Source organism: Nerophis ophidion, linkage group LG26, assembly GCF_033978795.1.
Source record: "Nerophis ophidion isolate RoL-2023_Sa linkage group LG26, RoL_Noph_v1.0, whole genome shotgun sequence".
Taxonomy (NCBI): Eukaryota; Metazoa; Chordata; class Actinopteri; order Syngnathiformes; family Syngnathidae; genus Nerophis; species Nerophis ophidion.
Window position 1 is genome coordinate 36,961,500 of NC_084636.1, and position 17,506 is coordinate 36,979,005.

At 43.6% G+C, this 17,506-nt stretch overlaps 2 protein-coding genes across 2 annotated transcripts in view; one reads left to right on the plus strand and one right to left on the minus strand.

Moving 5' to 3' along the window:
- The first annotated feature begins 768 nt into the window (after nucleotides 1-768).
- The window catches only part of LOC133543623 (kynurenine--oxoglutarate transaminase 3-like), a 91,972-nt gene continuing 75,234 nt past the window's right edge, over nucleotides 769-17,506 (plus strand). Inside the window, exon 1 of the mRNA XM_061888304.1 lies at nucleotides 769-911. Within this exon, the coding sequence (XP_061744288.1) occupies nucleotides 829-911 (83 nt within the window). The 5' untranslated portion in view covers nucleotides 769-828. The remainder of the gene's footprint in view (nucleotides 912-17,506) is intronic.
- lrrc8db (leucine rich repeat containing 8 VRAC subunit Db) lies at nucleotides 4,749-17,383 on the minus strand. The gene is made up of 2 exons (XM_061888303.1): nucleotides 16,939-17,383; nucleotides 4,749-10,877 (listed from the first exon to the last, which is right to left on the minus strand). The coding sequence occupies exon 2, from the start codon at nucleotides 10,873-10,875 to the stop codon at nucleotides 8,335-8,337; it is 2,541 nt and encodes an 846-aa protein (XP_061744287.1). The 5' UTR covers nucleotides 10,876-10,877; nucleotides 16,939-17,383; the 3' UTR covers nucleotides 4,749-8,334.

The following is a 17,506-nucleotide window of genomic DNA, read 5'->3' on the forward strand; positions in this document are numbered from 1 at the left end:
TTGTTACTGGAGACTTTTTATGTGTAAGTTATATGCAACTATATATATATATATATATATATATATATATATATATATATGTAATACGTGTTTGTATTGACAAGTGCGCTGTTTTACTATATTGTTCTATCAATTATCACATTTGTCTAGCTTGCGTGCTATTGTGTGCTTGGCTGTCGTGTAGCTGCCAGCTCCTGGTAGCTTATAGCCGAGCATGTTTACCTTTTGTAAAGGACTTTGGGAAAATAGAATAAATTGTGTGCAGGACTTTGCACAAGTGTCTGTATCGGACATGCACGCTGATATCATCTTTTTTGGGGGGGGGGGGCTGATGTCAGATTGGAACTCTCACACTTACAAAGTAACCCAACAAGGATTTTTAAAAATATATAGAGAAAGAAAAAACTTGTGTGTATTGTTTTCATAAAGGACAACATAGTTATGAGAATAACATTTAAAATACAAATAAAGTTCCAGCTTTAGTTGGTCTTTAGTTTTCTGAATGATTGATTCGTTATTAAGTGGTTTTCTTCTTCCATCCAAAATAGAAAAAACTTCCTGGTGTTTAATTTGTGATGCTTTGCTGCCCCCTTGTGGTCTAGTCCAGGTGTAACATGCCTGCTAGAAGACCACAGCAGGTCACTTGGTCCCTGACTTGACTTCTCCTGTCCACCCAGACCTCGGTCGCCTTCTGAAGAAGTCCATCTAAAACCCCTTTCTGGATTTCATCTCCAGGGGCGGATTGGCAGTTTTACCTGAGGAAGGAGCTAAAAGGATCCCGGTCTCCTGTGGGAAGGCCGGGTCGCGTTCCTGAGGACCCCGGTCGGGATGGTCCTGTGCCAAGACCAGACAGATGCCGGAGACGAGACAGGTGGAGCTGGGGAGAAAACCCGAGGGGAGCTGGTTTCCAGGTACAGACCCTTTGAACAAATACTGAACCAGACTGAAGTGCCAAGAGAATCTTGTAGAAAGTCCTCCCAGAAGAGTGGAATTTGTCTAGTTAGCATATCATTAGCATACAGGTCAGTGAGACGTTCGAGTCACTGGGAAAATGTGTTACTCTCCAATAGAAAATGGCTACTTTGTTAGTACAATCATTAGAACTTTAACTTTAACTTTCAAGGTTCCCCAGACCTGTTGATCAGTTCTGCTAGTTCCATGAGGACTTGATCAGAGGCGTCCTCCATGCACACAGCACAGATAGGACTATGGTTAGCCTTCTTCTCAAAGACTGGTAGATTCCAGACTTCGGAGTCACTACATTTGTAGTACAGGTTACACAAACCCTAATGTTCCATCCATCCATCTTCTTCCGCTTATCCGAGGTCGGGTCGTGGGGGCAGCAGCCTAAGCAGAGAAGCCCAGACTTCCCTCTCCCCAGCCACTTCGTCTAGCTCTTCCCGGGGGATCCCGAGGCGTCCCCAGGCCAGCCGGGAGAGGTAGTCTTCCCAACGTGTCCTGGGTCTTCCCCATGGCCTCCTACCGATCTGACGTGAGGTGTTTCTGGCACCACCTCATCTGGCTCCTCTCCATGTGGAGGAGCAGCGGCTTTACTTTGAGTTCCTCCCGGATGGCAGAGCTTCTCACCCTATCTCTAAGGGAGAGACCCACCACACGGCGGAGGAAACTCATTTGGGCCGCTTGTACCCGTGATTTTGTCCTTTTAGTCATAACCCAAAGCTCATGACCATAGGTGAGGATGGGAACGTAGATCGACCGGTAAAATGAGAGCTTTGCCTTCCAGCTCAGCTCCTTCTTCACCACAACGGATCGATACAGCGTCCGAAATTACTGAATACGCCGCACCGATCCGCCTATCCATCCAGTCTTCCCTCACTCGTGAACAAGACTCCCAGGTACTTGAACTCCTCCACTTGGGGCAGGTTCTCCACCCCATCCCGTAGATGGCACTCCACCCTTTTTCTAAGCCTAACCTTAGTCTTAAATCCTAACTCTTGCAGAAAACTCCAACCCCAGCCTGAACTGCTGTCCTCAAACCTAATAATAATTTTCATGCAAACTCAAACCGACAGACTTCAAAGGTTCTTGATAGTTCCACAAACCCGAGGTCTAGCACCAGCCAGTACCTGGACCTAAAACCTAGCCTCACCCCGGCCCGAGTTAGTATTTCAGTTTGACTATACTTTTCATAATTCACACTTTGCTAAACGCTTAGTTAGAAAATGTCGGGATCAACGGGGAAAAAACATCGGACACAAGATACTCGTTATTGTCGTCGTTGAAAATCCCTTCCTTGAAAGGACGATTTCACTGTTCATGTTGTTAGGTGACACACCTGGGACTACAACTGAGGAACTTTAAGGGTGGTAGAGGTCACTAAATATTTTGGGTTTTTATGATCTGTCCAAAGTATTTTAACCATTCTGATGTGGTTTGTTTAGAATTGTAAACTAAGCTGTTGTAATGCTGGTAATATTCCAGTATTTAGTATTGTATGAGGTCTTTAACACTTGTAGTAAACACTGACGTCCACTAGAGGGAAGCATTCCCCACGGAATAACTTATTTTGTGCAGCATTTGCTCATTTCTACGAACTGAATGTGTTACATTTAGGTAAACAAAGAACGGAATTTGAGAAGAAGAGAACCCAGGTTCTCAGGAATGTGTAGAAAATGGGAATAATAGTAGAAGAAGTTCCTACCCTGGTCCTTAGCGTTCTAGGCAACCATGTCGTTGAAAATCCCTGCCTTGAAAGGAAAATTTCATTGTTCATGTTCATAGGTGACACACCTGGGACTAGAACTGAGGAACTTTAGGGGTGGTTCGAGGTTACTGAATAGTTTGGGTAAACACTGACGTTCACCAGTGGGAAGCATTTTCCACGGAATAACTTGGTTTGTGTAGCATCTTCTCACTTCTACGAACTGAATGTGTTACTTTTAGGTAAACAAAGAACAGATTTTTGAAACGAGAACCCAGGTTCTCAGGAATATGTAGAAAATGGGAATAACAGTGGAAGAAGTTCCTACCCTGGTCCTTAGCTTTTGGGCAACCATGTCGTTGAAAATCCCTGCTTTGAAAGGACAATTTCATTGTTCATGTTCATAGGTGACACACCTGGGACTAGAACTGAGGAACTTTAGGTGTGGTCGAGGTCACTAAATAGTTAGTTTTTTTCTGATCTGACCAAAACCGCTCCTCAAAAAGTGATTTTTTTAGCTATTCTAATGAGGTTTGTTTTAAATGGGAAACTAAACGTTTGTAATTGTGCTAGTATTCCAGTAGTTCAGTATTGTATGAGAAGTTTTTAAGCACGTGTAGTAAACACTGACGTCGACCAAAAAGAAGCATTCACTACGGAATAGCTTTTTTTGTGTAGCATCTGCTCACTTCTACGAACTAAATGTGTAACTTTTAGGGAAACAAAAAACGGAATTTGAGAAGGAGAGAACCCAGCTTCTCAGGAATGTGTAGAAAATGGGAATAGTAGTGGAAGAAGTTCCTACCCTGGTCCTTAACTTTCTGGGCAACCATTTTGTTGAAAATCCCTTCCTTGAAAGGACAATTTCACAGTTCAAGTTCATAGGTGGCACACCTGGGACTAGAACTGAGGAACTTTAGGGGTGGTTCGAGCAGGGGCGCCGAAAAGGGGGGGTAAAGGAGACGGATTCTAGGGGCCCATGATGAAGGGGGGCCCCGAGAGGCCCCTAATGATGATGTTGCCTCTGCGTTGGGGGCCCTGTAAAGATTCTTTTCATGGGGCCCAAAATCCCAAGCGGTGCCCCTGGGTTCGAGATCACTAAATAGTTTGGGTAAACACTGACGTCCACCAGTGAGAAGCATTCCCCACGGAATAGCTTGGTTTGTGGAGCATCTGCTTACTTCTACAAACTGAATGTGTTACTTTTAGGTAAACAAACAACGGAATTTGAGAAGGAATGTGTAGAAAATGAGAATAATAGTGGAAGAAGTTCCTACCCTGGTCCTTAGCTTTCTGGGCAACCATGTTGTTGAAAAGCCCGACCCTAAAAGGACGATTTAGACCAGTGACCACAACAATTACACAATTAGAGGTGATCAAGGTCACGAAATAGTTTGGGTTTTTCTGATCTGACCAAATCCGCTTCTCATTCTGATGAGGTTTGTTTAGAATTGTAAACTAAACTGTTGTAATGGTGGTAATATTCCAGTATTTAGTATTGTATGAGGTCTTTAACACTTGTAGTAAACACTGACGTCCACCAGAGGGAAGCATTCCCCACTGAATAACATTTTGTGCATCTGCTCACTTCTACAGACTGAATGTGTTACCTCTAGGTAAACAGACATTGGAATTTGAGAAGGAGAGAACCCAGCTTCTCAGGAATGTGTAGAAAAAGGGAATAATAGTGGAAGAAGTTCCTACCCTGGTCTTTTACTTTCTGGTCAACCATGTCGTTGAAAATCCCTGCTCTAAAAGGACAATTTAGGCCAGTGACCACAAGAATTACACAATTAGGTGGTCAAGGTCACTAAATAGTTTGGGTTTTTCTGATCTGACCAAATCCGCTTCTATAAAGGGTTTTTTTTTTTGCCAATTCTGATGAGGTTTGTCGTAAATGGGAAACTAACTGTTGTAATTGTGCTAGTATTCCAGTCGTTTAGTATTCTGAGGTCTTTAACTCTTGCAGTAAGCCCGGACGTTCATCAGAGGGAAACATTCCCCGCGGAATAGCTTCTTTTGTGCAGCATCCTACTCACTGAATGTGTTACTTTTAGGTAAACAAATAACGGAATTTGAGAGAAAATTGTGTTTATTCAGCATCAAACGAGCTGAGGTCATTTATTTCAATATTTGACAAGCTGTCCCAAAGTGCAGGAAAGGCCGAGGACAAGGTGTGGGTGTCAAACAGGAGAGGACAAGGATATAAAAATACAAAGTTGGTCGAGTAACTGCCTAGGAGGTTCAGCTGGTCCCTTGTTGGTGTCAATGTTTGACGAGAATAGAACCAAGTGGAATGCAGAAGGTTACAAAGACGGACCCACGTTTAGATGCACCTTGGCCCCCACACAAATAGCCCCATGGTCCTTTGATTGTGTACATCTGGACAACACTTCATGACGTGTGTTTCCTGTAGACACAACTTGAGTACAAATTATTCTTCTACACTTTTAAATTGGTTGGGTTTAATATTGTGGTTGTTTGTAGTAGGGACAGGTACCGGTCACATTTGAACCGATGCGATACCAATTCATAGTACCTGGGAATGAATACTGGTACTAATTTTTGTGTGTGAACTATTGATAGTTTTTGATATCAAAACCACATTTCTTAATCCCAACCTTTAAACATAAGATCAATATGATGTCTAGCTGTTATATCTCATCACATTTAAGTCTTAACTACAGTTGCAAGTCCAAAACCTTGCTGAATCTAGTCTTTTGTTGTGTTGATACTTATCACACACCAGTAGTCTGGTTGTAACATTCGTCTTGCCGTAGTTGTGGTTTACATAATCAAATTAAGAGGTGTTAAAATTGCCATGTAAAATTGCTAAAAACTAATCACTGGCATGTCAATAGCAAAGCCAATTTATATTAGCATCAAGCTGGCACATTTTTGGAAAAGTGTAGCCTTACTCCACTCACGTCGAAACATTTTTTGAGTGGGTTTCTTGGCTGACATTAAAAGTGGCAACATTACATAGGTAGTCTGAGTCCACAACCCAGTGTTATGTCGCACGCAACCCGGCTACCGTGACATGGCACCGTTGGATTTTACGTGAATCGGTGCCTGGTGGGACCACATTTGGTACCCATCCTTAGTTTGTAGTCGTTCTCCAGTGCAAAGTATCACTATACATATACAACATCCGAAACGGGATCTTTATTCATAACACAGAATTCCCAAGAATCGATCACCAGGCTTATACATCATATGCTAGCAACCGAGAAGAGCTTGTGTAGCCTGTAACCTATTTGAAAACGGTATTATAATTGTACACCAAATAAAGTATAGCCAGAATGGAGAATCAATTCTAAATGGAATACAATCGTTAGTTGTAAGATTGGCATCTCTTATTGTTGTCACTGCCGTTGTGTAACACGTATGGTGACGGGTAGGGTTGGTTATCGAGTATCTATTGGAACCAGGACTAACTTTCCGATTCTCCCGGAATCGTTCAAAAGTTTAAATTTCGACTCCTGGTTTCGATACCCAGTCCGCCGACCGAAAAAAAATAATAAGTCCGCCGACCCGGAAGAAGAAGCCGCTGAACACCAACGGAGAAGCGCCCACGGCCGGAAGCGTTAGCATAGCCGAGCCTATGTAACCGAGCGAGTCAGTCAAACATGGATAGCGGGCGTCGACGGTCGAAAGTGTGGCTTTATTTTACTAAAAAAAATTAAATATCGGCGAATTGTAACACGTGCGACAGGACTGTTTGGTGCTTAGGAGGGTGCACGTCGAACATGATGAAGCATCTCCAAATTCATGGAGTACAAATAAATGCGTGTCCCGTCTTGGACAGGAGACACTATCGGTCCAGAACGCTCACGCATCCTGCCTCAGAAGGCAGATATGGTCCTTTTCCTAAACAAGAACTGTCTCTGATTTTATACTGTACCTGCTGCTAATCAGGACTGGGTTTTGAAAGTTGTTTCTTATTGTTTATTTGCTTTTTTGCACCAGGTTAGCCCATCAGTGGGAGCACGCTAACAAGTTTAAGTACCTGAAGCATCATACACTTATGTGTGGAAATATGTTTTCATGAGGTTTTCAAAAATAAAGCTCTCTTGATGAAAGTGTACCCCTGTGAAAATGTATTCGTAATTTATAATATTTATATTCAAGGTCATAGATTTGATATTTATATTCTAGTTGAAAACAGCCCTCTGAGGAATTTATAGTAAAGTTCATAAAAAGTTAATAGAATTAAAATTGATGGACAATGTCGGACTATTTCATTCAGAAAGACTGTAGGTTAGCTAGCTCATTTAAAATATCCTTAACTTTTTTTTAAAGAAAGAATCGGAATCGAGAATCATCAGGAATCGGAATTGAAACAAAGAATCGGAATCGTTCGAATTCAAACGATATCTGACCCCTCACTAGGGTTGGGTAAGTGTCACAAAAGCTGAATGTTTCTGCAAAGTTGAAAACTTGCAACCTAAATTACACTTTTAGGTCCACTGATCGCGATCATGCGGACTCGCCCGGCTGACGTCTGACTCCCAAGGCGAGAAGTTAAGAGTACCAGCGGTAAAAATGAGTACTGCCAGCTCCGATAGTACTGATGTTGACTGTAACCACGCTAACCTCGTCTGACAGCCCAAGGTCTGCATCTTGCCAGTCTAGCAGAATCCATGAAAGTCCTGACGAGCGCAACTTGACTTATTTAGATAGATAGATAGTACTTTATTGATTCCTTCAGGAGAGTTCCTCCAGGAAAATTAAAATTCCAGCAGCAGTGTACAGAGTTCAGATCAATTTAAAAAAAGAAGTGAAAAGTAAATAATGGAGGTTTAAATGGAACCAAAATAGAGATATATTACAATAACAATAAAAAGTAACAATGGGGATAGAAATATAACAGTAAAATAAGAATATAACAAGAGAATGTAGGCAGTAATGACCATGTTATTTATGTTATATATCTTTGATCATGTTCTAGTCAGGACCTGATTTTGTTGGGGGTTTTTTTAATTAGAAGGCCATCTCTGAGTTGTCAACGGTCTGTTTTGTGAGCTTGATTTAACTCAGTGGGTTTCTAGCTAACTACGCTGTCGAAACACCTGGTTGTTCCCAGAACCTTTGAACGTTCCACATCTAACTGAGAACTGCTACTGTGCAAAAGTCCTGCACCACAATTAGATGTGTTGTTTTAGCAATGCTCTGCTGATGAGGACAGCATGTAGTGTAAGGAGAATTCCCCACAAAAAGTCTAACACAGAGCAGTAGAACGTAGATCTTCAAGATCCAACTGGAAGAGTGTTTTGTGTTGATAGTTTGGTGACTTTGGTGCGTAGAAATCCTTGGTATTGTTTACGTAACCCTGCAAACTGTATGCGTGCTAGCATTTCCTGCAGTAAAATAACAAAGTTAGGGACTTAGATTTTTGCACAGTAACTGAAGGAGTACTTTAAGCACCAAAGTGGTTTTCACTCACAAAGAACTACATATTAGAAATAACTGGACGGTGGATTTTTGGCGGGCTCGATGCTCCGTGTTTCTGTGAAGGTTCAGCTAATGCTCAGCTGCTACATGCGTCAACAAGAGGACTAATACAGAGACGTGACAGAAACCAAAAGGTTTTTCAGTGGCTTTGCCCTTTCCAGTGAACTGCCGTGTGTATTAAAATAAAAACGGGTGACCCGCCAGCTGAGGTCACATGACTACCGTCCATCAGTCAGACACTTGCAGCCGTTTGTGAAAGCAACACTGGATTCCTGATTGATGCTCTCCTTGACCTCCAGGGGCAGCGAGTCAAAGAGGTGGTCCTCCACGATGAGGCAGCTGCGGCGCAAGAGAGCACACTGACCCAGCTGGACGGGCAGCCGGTCCAGGCAGTTCCCCTTCACCTCCAAGTGGCTGAGCTGCGCCAGCTGGCCAACTTTCTCCGGAATGGAGGCGATGCAATTGTGGCCGAGGCACAGCGTCCTCAGCTTGGTGCACTTGAAGAGCTGCTTGGGAAGCGCTTCCACTTTGTTGCCTGTGATGGCGAAATGTTGGAGGTTCTGCAAAAAGCCCACCTCCACGGGTATGGTGGCGATGGAGTTGTGGCTGAGATCTAGGTGCCTCAGCTTGAGCAAATAGAACAAGGACAAGGGCAGACACTCCAACTTGTTGTGCGACAGATACAGCGATTCCAGGTTCTTGACGTGGCTGATGGACACCGGGATGGAGATGATCTTATTGTGCCACAGCTTGAGGCATGTCAGCCGCTTAAGGTGCTGGAAGCTGATGACCTCCTCAATGGTCCGAATGTGGTTGGACTTCAGATCCAGCTCCTGAAGGTTCGTCAGACTGAAGATGGCGTGCGGGATGCGTTCCAGCTCGCAATTGAGTAGCTCTAGCTCAGCCAAGTTCATCATCTTCTTTAAACTGTTCAGTACCAGCAGCTTGGTGCCATCATTGTGGACCACCAGCTTGAGAAGATGTGGTGACAGATCAGTGATGTTGGTGGGGATCTTGGTGAGGTTGCTTTTCAGATGTAGAACCTTCAAGTGTCTCAGGTCCCGCAGAGACTCCAGTCCAATCATTTTATTGTTTTCAGAGTTGAGATTCCCCACTAAGTAGAGTTCTCTTAAATTCTTCAACAGATACGACCAGCTGGGAATCTCAGCTACATCAGTGAACTTGACATGAAGGCACCTCAGGTGATCCCGGAGGAAAATGAAAGCGGTCTGCTCCAGTTTGGCAGGACAGTGGTAGAAGTGGAGCTCCTGGAGGTTAATCATTTGTGAGATCTTGGCCGTGATCCGGGCCTCGGGGATTAACTCCAGTTTGAGAATTTCCAAATCTGTGAGATCAAAAACGGCATCTGGCACTCCTGACAACATGAAGAGATGGAGCTCGAGCTTTTCTTGAGCGTTGCGAATCACGTGCTGCCGAAGCTTTTCGAAGGTCCACTCGTGGTTCAGGCTGATCTCTCGGAGTTTGTTCTCGCTGACCTCAGAGAGGAAGACGCCAAAGCGTTTGGAATAGAGCTGGTCGTACTGATCCACCATGTGCAGCAGGAAGGCAAAGTCGTTCTTCACGTCTGGAATGTCACTGAAGCTGCTTTCCTCTCTCACCTTCTCAAAGGAGTACTCCTTCAGTGGACGTCGAAAAAGCCAGAACAGCGTGTAAATGCAGATGACGCCGTAGACGCATATGAGCGCGATGTAGCTCACAAGCAACTTTTTCAGCATGAAGGCCATGTTGTGCGTGCAGTGAAACTTCTTGTATCCTATCAGGTGCTTGATTTCAGGCTCGCACACATGGTGGAAGTCTATGGAAGCCACAAAAGTCATGGTGTAGCACAGGATCACAATGAACTTCACCGTCTTGATGACCGTCTGAAGGGCGTACAGGCGGTAGATCAAGTCACTGTCCTCCACGTGTGCGCGGAACTTCCTGACCTTCTCAAAGAGCGCCTTGGCCTGCTCGCCATCTTTCTTGTCTAGTATGGTCATGGCGGGCACCTCGCTGACCAGCTTCTCGGCAGAGAAGGTGACGCCGGACTTGGTCAACAAAGGGGCCGACTGGTTGGGACTGCCCTCCTCGCTGCTTGTGGAGAAGTGCTTCGGATAAGTAGAGGTCCCTGCCAGCCTCTGTTTGTTCTCCTCGGAGTCCTCACACGCCGTCTCGGACAGCGCTTTTGTAGTCCAAGGAGACTCAAAGCATTTGCCCAGTATGGACACAAAGTGCTCTATCTTGGAGCTGGTCCTTGGATACTTGAACCAGAAGTTGCTGCTAACCATCAGTATCAGGGTGTGGATAAGAGCGAGGTAGGGGAAATATTTGGAATACCACGGAAGGGCAACATGGTAGCACATCTGGTTGACAAAAACATACTGCTGAAAATCCAACTTGGTTCTGATACCGGTTGGTGGAAACTGCTGTGGGAGCGGAACTGTGGGAGCGACCACATCCGGAGGCCTCCTGGCAATGAGAGGCGCCGCCTGCTCCCCCATGGCGCTCTCCTTACTCCAAAGCCTGTCCGCCGCCTGCGTCGGTTGAGAACCCAGGAATTCGCCTGCCTCCTCCGGGGCCGGGTCCAGAGCGGGGAGGCAGACCACTTGGTCCCGCGTCAGCTGCATTGTGCCAGCAAATATTGCCAGCATCAGCATGACAATACCGAGGTAGTCCATGAAGACGTCCCACCATGGCTTCAGGATGCGGTAAGTTGGCTGGATATCATTCAGGGAGGCGACTTCAGTAAGAGTAAACATTCCTAGAAACACAAAAGGATATTTGAAGAACAACATCAACGTTCTTTCGTTCGAGCAACAACTTATAAGGACTAACTGATGCACATCATCCAATTTGAGGAAATACAAGCTTGTCGGGTTGTAACCAGGTGTAGAAATGTCATACACACGCCTGGTGACTCATCGTATGAAAGACGAATGCAACTTTGACTTTTCTTCGCTGAACTTGGCTCCAGCATGGATACTTACTAACGAGCCTGTGCATGTTGACTGTAAACAACTCCACTAGTTGGCTTTAAAATGCATGTTTTCCATGAAGGTGCTGTTATACAGGAGCTCACAGTTATTCTAGATCCACTATGGACAGGAGTCTCAATATTATGTTAAATCCACTATGGACAGGAGTCTCAATATTATGTTAAATCCACTATGGACTGGACTCTCACACTATTATGCGAGATCCACTATGGACTTGAGTCTCACTATTATGTTAGATCCAATATGGACTGGACTCTCACCCTATTATGTTAGATCCACTATGGACTGGACTTTCATACTATTATGTTAGATCCACTATGGACTGGACTCTCACACTATTATGCTAGATCCACTATGGACTGGACTCACATTATTATGCTGGATCCACTATGGACTGGACTCTCACTATTATGCTAGATCCACTATGGACTGGACTCTCACACTGTTATGTTAGATCCACTATGGACTGGACTCTCACTATTATACTAGATCCACTATGGACTGGAGTCTCACTATTATGTTAGATCCAATATGGACTGGACTCTCACCCTATCATGTTAGATCCACTATGGACTGGACTCTCACACTATTATGCTAGATCCACTATGGACTTGAGTCTCACTATTATGTTAGATCCAATATGGATTGGACTATCACACTATTATGTTAGATCTACTATGGACTGGACTCACACTATTATGTTAGATCCACTATGGACTGGACTCTTACACTATTATGTTAGATCCACTATGGACTAGACTCTCACACTCTTATGTTAGATCCACTATGGACTGGACTCTCACTATTATTCTAGATCTACTATGGACTGGAGTCTCACTATTATGTTAGATCCAATATGGACTGGACTCTCACACTATTATGTTAGATCCACTATGGACTGGACTCACACTGTTATGTTAGATCCACTATGGACTGGACTCTTACACTATTATGTTAGATCCACTATGGACTAGACTCTCACACTCTTATGTTAGATCCACTATGGACTGGACTCTCGCACTATTATTCTAGATCTACTATGGACTGGAGTCTCACTATTATGTTAGATCCAATATGGACTGGACTCTCACCCTATCATGTTAGATCCACTATGGACTGGACTCTCACACTATTATGCTAGATCCACTATGGACTGGACTCTCACTATTATGCTAGATCCACTATGGACTGGAATCTTACACTATTATGTTAGATCCACTATGGGCTGGACTCTCACTATTATGTTAGATCCACTATGGACTGGACTCTCACTATTATGTTAGATCCACTATGGACTGGACTCCCACTATTATGTTAGATCCACTATGGACTGGACTCTCACACTATTATGCTAGATCCACTATGGACTGGACTCTCACTATTATGCTAGATCCACTATGGACTTGAGTCCCACTATTATGTTAGAGCCACTATGGACTGGACTCTCACTATTATGTTAGATCCACTATAGCAGGGGTAGGGAACCTATGGCTCTAGAGCCAGATGTGGCTCTTTTGATGACTGCATCTGGCTCTCTGATAAATCTGAGCTGACGTTGCTTAACACGATAAGTAATGAATAATTCCTCTTGTAATCACAGTGTTAAAAATAATGTTCAAAATATAAAAAATTGTCATGCATTTTTAATCCATCCGTCTGTTTTCAACCGCACCTGTTCAAGAAGTTGCGTTAGTAGTAAGAAGTTATTTATTTATTATTGGTTAGTGTGGGGCTTGCCCTCCTGGGGGTTCTTCAGACCCCCAAGCACCGACATGAGAGCCTGTTTCAGGGTTACAATATTGTTTTATTTTTCAATAAGTCTCAGTTGCTTTCCAGCAATAGTTTTTCCAGCCCCAACCCAGTCTCTCCTCCTGGCTGCTGCTCATAATAGAGCGACAGGTGATTAGATAACAGTTCTTGGGATGCAACTCAGTATTCTTCTTCCTCCAAACACGACGAGTTGAGTTTATACCAAAAAGTTTCTTTTAGGTTTAATTTGACCACATGACATTCTCCCAATCCTCTGCTGTATCATCCATGTATCCATTTTGGTATCAACTCAACTTGTCTTGTTTGGAGGAAGAAGAATACTTAGTTCGAGATGCTACCTCAGTAGAAGCATTTAAGTCTCACCTTAAAACTCATCTGTATACTCTAGCCTTTAAATAGACCTCCTTTTTAGACCAGTTGATCTGCCGCTTCTTTTCTTTCTCCTATGTCCCCCCCCTCCCTTGTGGAGGGGGTCCGGTCCGATGACCATGGATGAAGTACTGGCTGTCCAGAGTCGAGACCCAGGATGGACCGCTCGTCGGGACCCAGGATGGACCGCTCGCCTGTATCGGTTGGGGACATCTCTACGCTGCTGATCCGCTTGAGATGGTTTCCTGTGGACGGGACTCTCGCTGCTGTCTTGGAGCCACTATGGATTGAACTTTCACAGTATCATGTTAGACCCGCTCGACATCCATTGCTTTCGGTCCCCTAGAGGGGGGGGTTGCCCACATCTGAGGTCCTCTCCAAGGTTTCTCATAGTCAGCATTGTCACTGGCGTCCCACTGGATGTGAATTCTCCATGCCCACTGGGTGTGAGTTTTCCTTGCCCTTTTGTGGGTTCTTCCGAGGTTGTTGTAGTCGTAATGATTTGTGCAGTCCTTTGAGACATTTGTGATTTGGGGCTATATAAATAAACATTGATTGATTGATTGATTGAGTTGCATCCCAAGAACACCACACCTACTGTGAAGCATGGAGGTGGAAACATCATGCGTTGGGGCTGTTTTTCTGCTAAGAGGACAGTACGATTGATCCGTGTTAAGGAAAGAATTAATGCGGAAGAAAACAATGTTTTTTTATAAAGTACTTCCAGGCGGTGGATTTGACAGAACCAAAGTGGTTTGTAGCCACTGCCAAGCTGATTTTTCTTATCACAGGAGGAATTCCGGACTTAAAAATATCACCTTAACGCGAAGCACACTGTTGATGCGTGCAAACCATTCAAAAAAGCAGAAAGTGACGCCAAGCTTCGGCAGACTACGTTAAATGCAGCGTGCGGGAGAAGTAGAGATAAAGGTGAGCAAGAGAAGCTAACAAATGCCAAAACGAAGTGGATAGTTCCAGACTGTAGGCCCATTAGTGTTGTGGAAGACGCCGGCCTGAGAAACATTGTGCTAATCGCAACAAGTGACAGCACGTATGAGCCGCCATCAAGACGCACATCGCACGAAGAATACAGCAGTTGTATGAAAAGGAGAGGACTGTAGAAGTGCATTATATTGATGACAAGTGGGAGCTGCTTTCACATGCTCTGTCTATCGTGAAAAGAGAGGAGAGGCATTATGCTGAAATATGCGCGGGGCATACAGTGTTAAAAGTGTGTTTGCACAGAAAATGTTATGGCACTTTAATTCATAAGGCAGTACATTCATAATTAATAGCCGACAAGTTCTAAGAATAAACAAACTGCACCGAGTTGAGTGAGATTCTCTGAAGGAACTCCATTATTAACATGGACTTTACATTCTAGTCTCCTGTAAAGGAAATCCCAGGGGTGAAGTGTTTTGTGCTTCACCCTTTCTTTTCTTCCTGATAAAAGAAAAGTTTCTGCTGTTACCTCAGAAATTGGCTGTTCGGATGTTATAATTGTGGCTCAGAGATTTGTATTTAGATTATATTTATTTTCCATAACAAACAGGATAACTTAAATACCCTGGCAGTGGCAATAAGCTTAAATGTTTGTATTGACATTTTTTTAGTTGATATTCATAAAATATGCTATTTAACTGCTACTGTTTAACAAGGACTGATTTAAATTGTGTTTGCACAACAAATGTTTGGGCGCTTTTGTTCATATGTGAGAATATTCCAATAAAGGTGCACTACACACTACTTTTGAATTCATTATTGGGCTTTGCGTATACAATGCAGTTAATCGCGATTAAATGGTGAAAAGTGCGATTAATTCTGATTCAAATGTGTAATCCTTGCCCACTCCTAATATATATACATATTTATATACATAAATATACAGAGGGGCAAAAAAGTATTTAGTCAGCCAGCGATTGTGCAAGTTCTCCCACTTCAAATGATGACAGAGGTCTGTCATTTTCATCATAGGTACACTTCAACTGTGAGAGACAGAATGTGGGGGAAAAAATCCAGGAATTCACATTGTAGGAATTTTAAAGAATTTATTTGTAAATGATGGTGGAAAATAAGTATTTGGTCAACCATTCAAAGCTCTCACTGATGGAAGGAGGTTTTGGCTCAAAATCTCACGATACATGGCCCCAATTATTCTTTCCTTAACACGGATCTATCGTCCTTAGCAGAAAAACAGCCCCAAAGCATGATGTTTCCACCCCCATGCTTCACAGTAGGTATGGTGTTCTTGGGATGGAACTAAGTATTCTTCTTCCTCCAAACCCGACAAGTTTAGTTTATACCAAAATGGATACATGGATGATACAGCAGAGGATTGGGAGAATGTCATGTGGTCAATTGAAACCAAAATAAAACTTTTTGGTATAAACTCAACACGTCGTGTTTGCATCCCAAGAACACCATACCTACTGTGAAGCATGGGGGTGGAAACATCATGCTTTGGGGCTGTTTTCTCCTAAGGGGACAGGACAATTGATCCATGTTAAGGAAAGAATGAAAGGGGCCATGTATCGTGAGATTTTGAGCCAAAACCTCCTTTTATCATTGAGAGCTTTGAATGGTTGACCAAATACTTATTTTCCACCATAATTTAAAAATAAATTCTTTAAAATTCCTACAATGTGAATTCCTGGATTTTTTCTTCACATTCTGTCTCTCACAGTTGAAGTGTACCTATGATGAAAATTACAGACCTCTGTGCAAGTTCCCAAGGACGGCATAGCTCAGTTGGTAGAGTGGCCGTGTCAGCAACTTGAGGGTTGCAGGTTCGATTCCCGCTTGTGCCATCCTAGTTACTGCCGTTGTGTCCTTGGGCAAGACACTTTACCCACCTGCTCCCAGTGCCACCCACACTGGTTTAAATGTAACTTAGATATTGGGTTTCACTATGTAAAGCGCTTTGAGTCACCAGAGAAAAGCGCTATATAAATATAATTCACACTTCACTACTCCCACTTAAAAATGATGACAATCTGTGGCTGACTAAATACTTTTTTGCCCCACTGTAAATATATATATATTGTATACATACATGCATATATACATATATATACACACATATATGTATATATGTTTAGATTATTTTATTGTATTTCTGATTATTATTGTATTATTTATTTTTAATTTAATTGATGTATTTGTAGATACTACTTTGTTTTTCTGCTGTTTTTTTCTGTTTTTGGGAGGAGGGGGTGGGATTGGGATATAAAGAAAAACATATTTTGACATTTAGGACAGACAACAGATAGATGACGCAGGTGAATATGATGTAATGGATAGGAATGTCTGGTGCTGGATGTCAATAAAAATCCATCCATCTATCCATCCATTTCCTACCGCTTGTCCCCTTTGGGGTCACGGGGTGAATGAAAATAAAATGAAAAAAATAAACCAGAGTGGACATTTGTATCCGGGGACGCAAACATCTGACTTTTGTCTTGAGGGCCAGCTGTTTGGGGACAAATGGGGAAGTACTTGTCTAATTTCCGTGCTGTCTTTAAACGCCGCACGGCTGCTTCCGTTTTTCTGCTGGAAAAATAAAATGTTCTCTTCCAGAACATTTGGTGCGACAAGGAAAACAACAAAAAGACGCCATAAGTCGACGCCGGCGGCTCCGAAGCGGTACAATGTTGACGATAGAGAGAGTAAAAGTGATAAAATACCAACCTCCAGCAGGTCTGCTCGACACGGACTCCTGTTAAGTGGAGGCGGGAGGAGAAGGACCTGTCTGCTCAGCAGCCATCTTTATATGACCCATTATCCCCCTTCTTCCACCTTCTTCCTCCACCTTGTGCCCGGGTGCAGCCACCTATAAGCGGCTTAGGTGACTCCCTCTCCCGCCTCCGATGCTCCGCTCCGGTCTGCTCCGGTCCGCTGCCGGTCTGGGGTGGCCGCGGTTTCTGCCTGATTAAAAGTTAGTCAGCCCGGTGGTTTGACGTCGGTGGTCCGGGCTTTTTCTTATCTTTGTAGTCCGGGTTTTTTCTTATGTCACTAGTTAGGTGGGTTTTTTAACATTAGTGTTCCAGCAATGGCGGCAGACGGAAAGCCTCGTGTAGTGACGCTAAAAGCCCGCCACAGACAACAGCAGCTCGGCTAATCTTAGGGGGTGTGGCGCAATGACAAGATAAACACACACACACACCCAAGATAGGGACCGTCTTTAAGTGCAAAAACGCAGACATTATTCATCCATCCATCCATCGCCTATCTCAGCTACAATCGGGCGGAAGGCGGT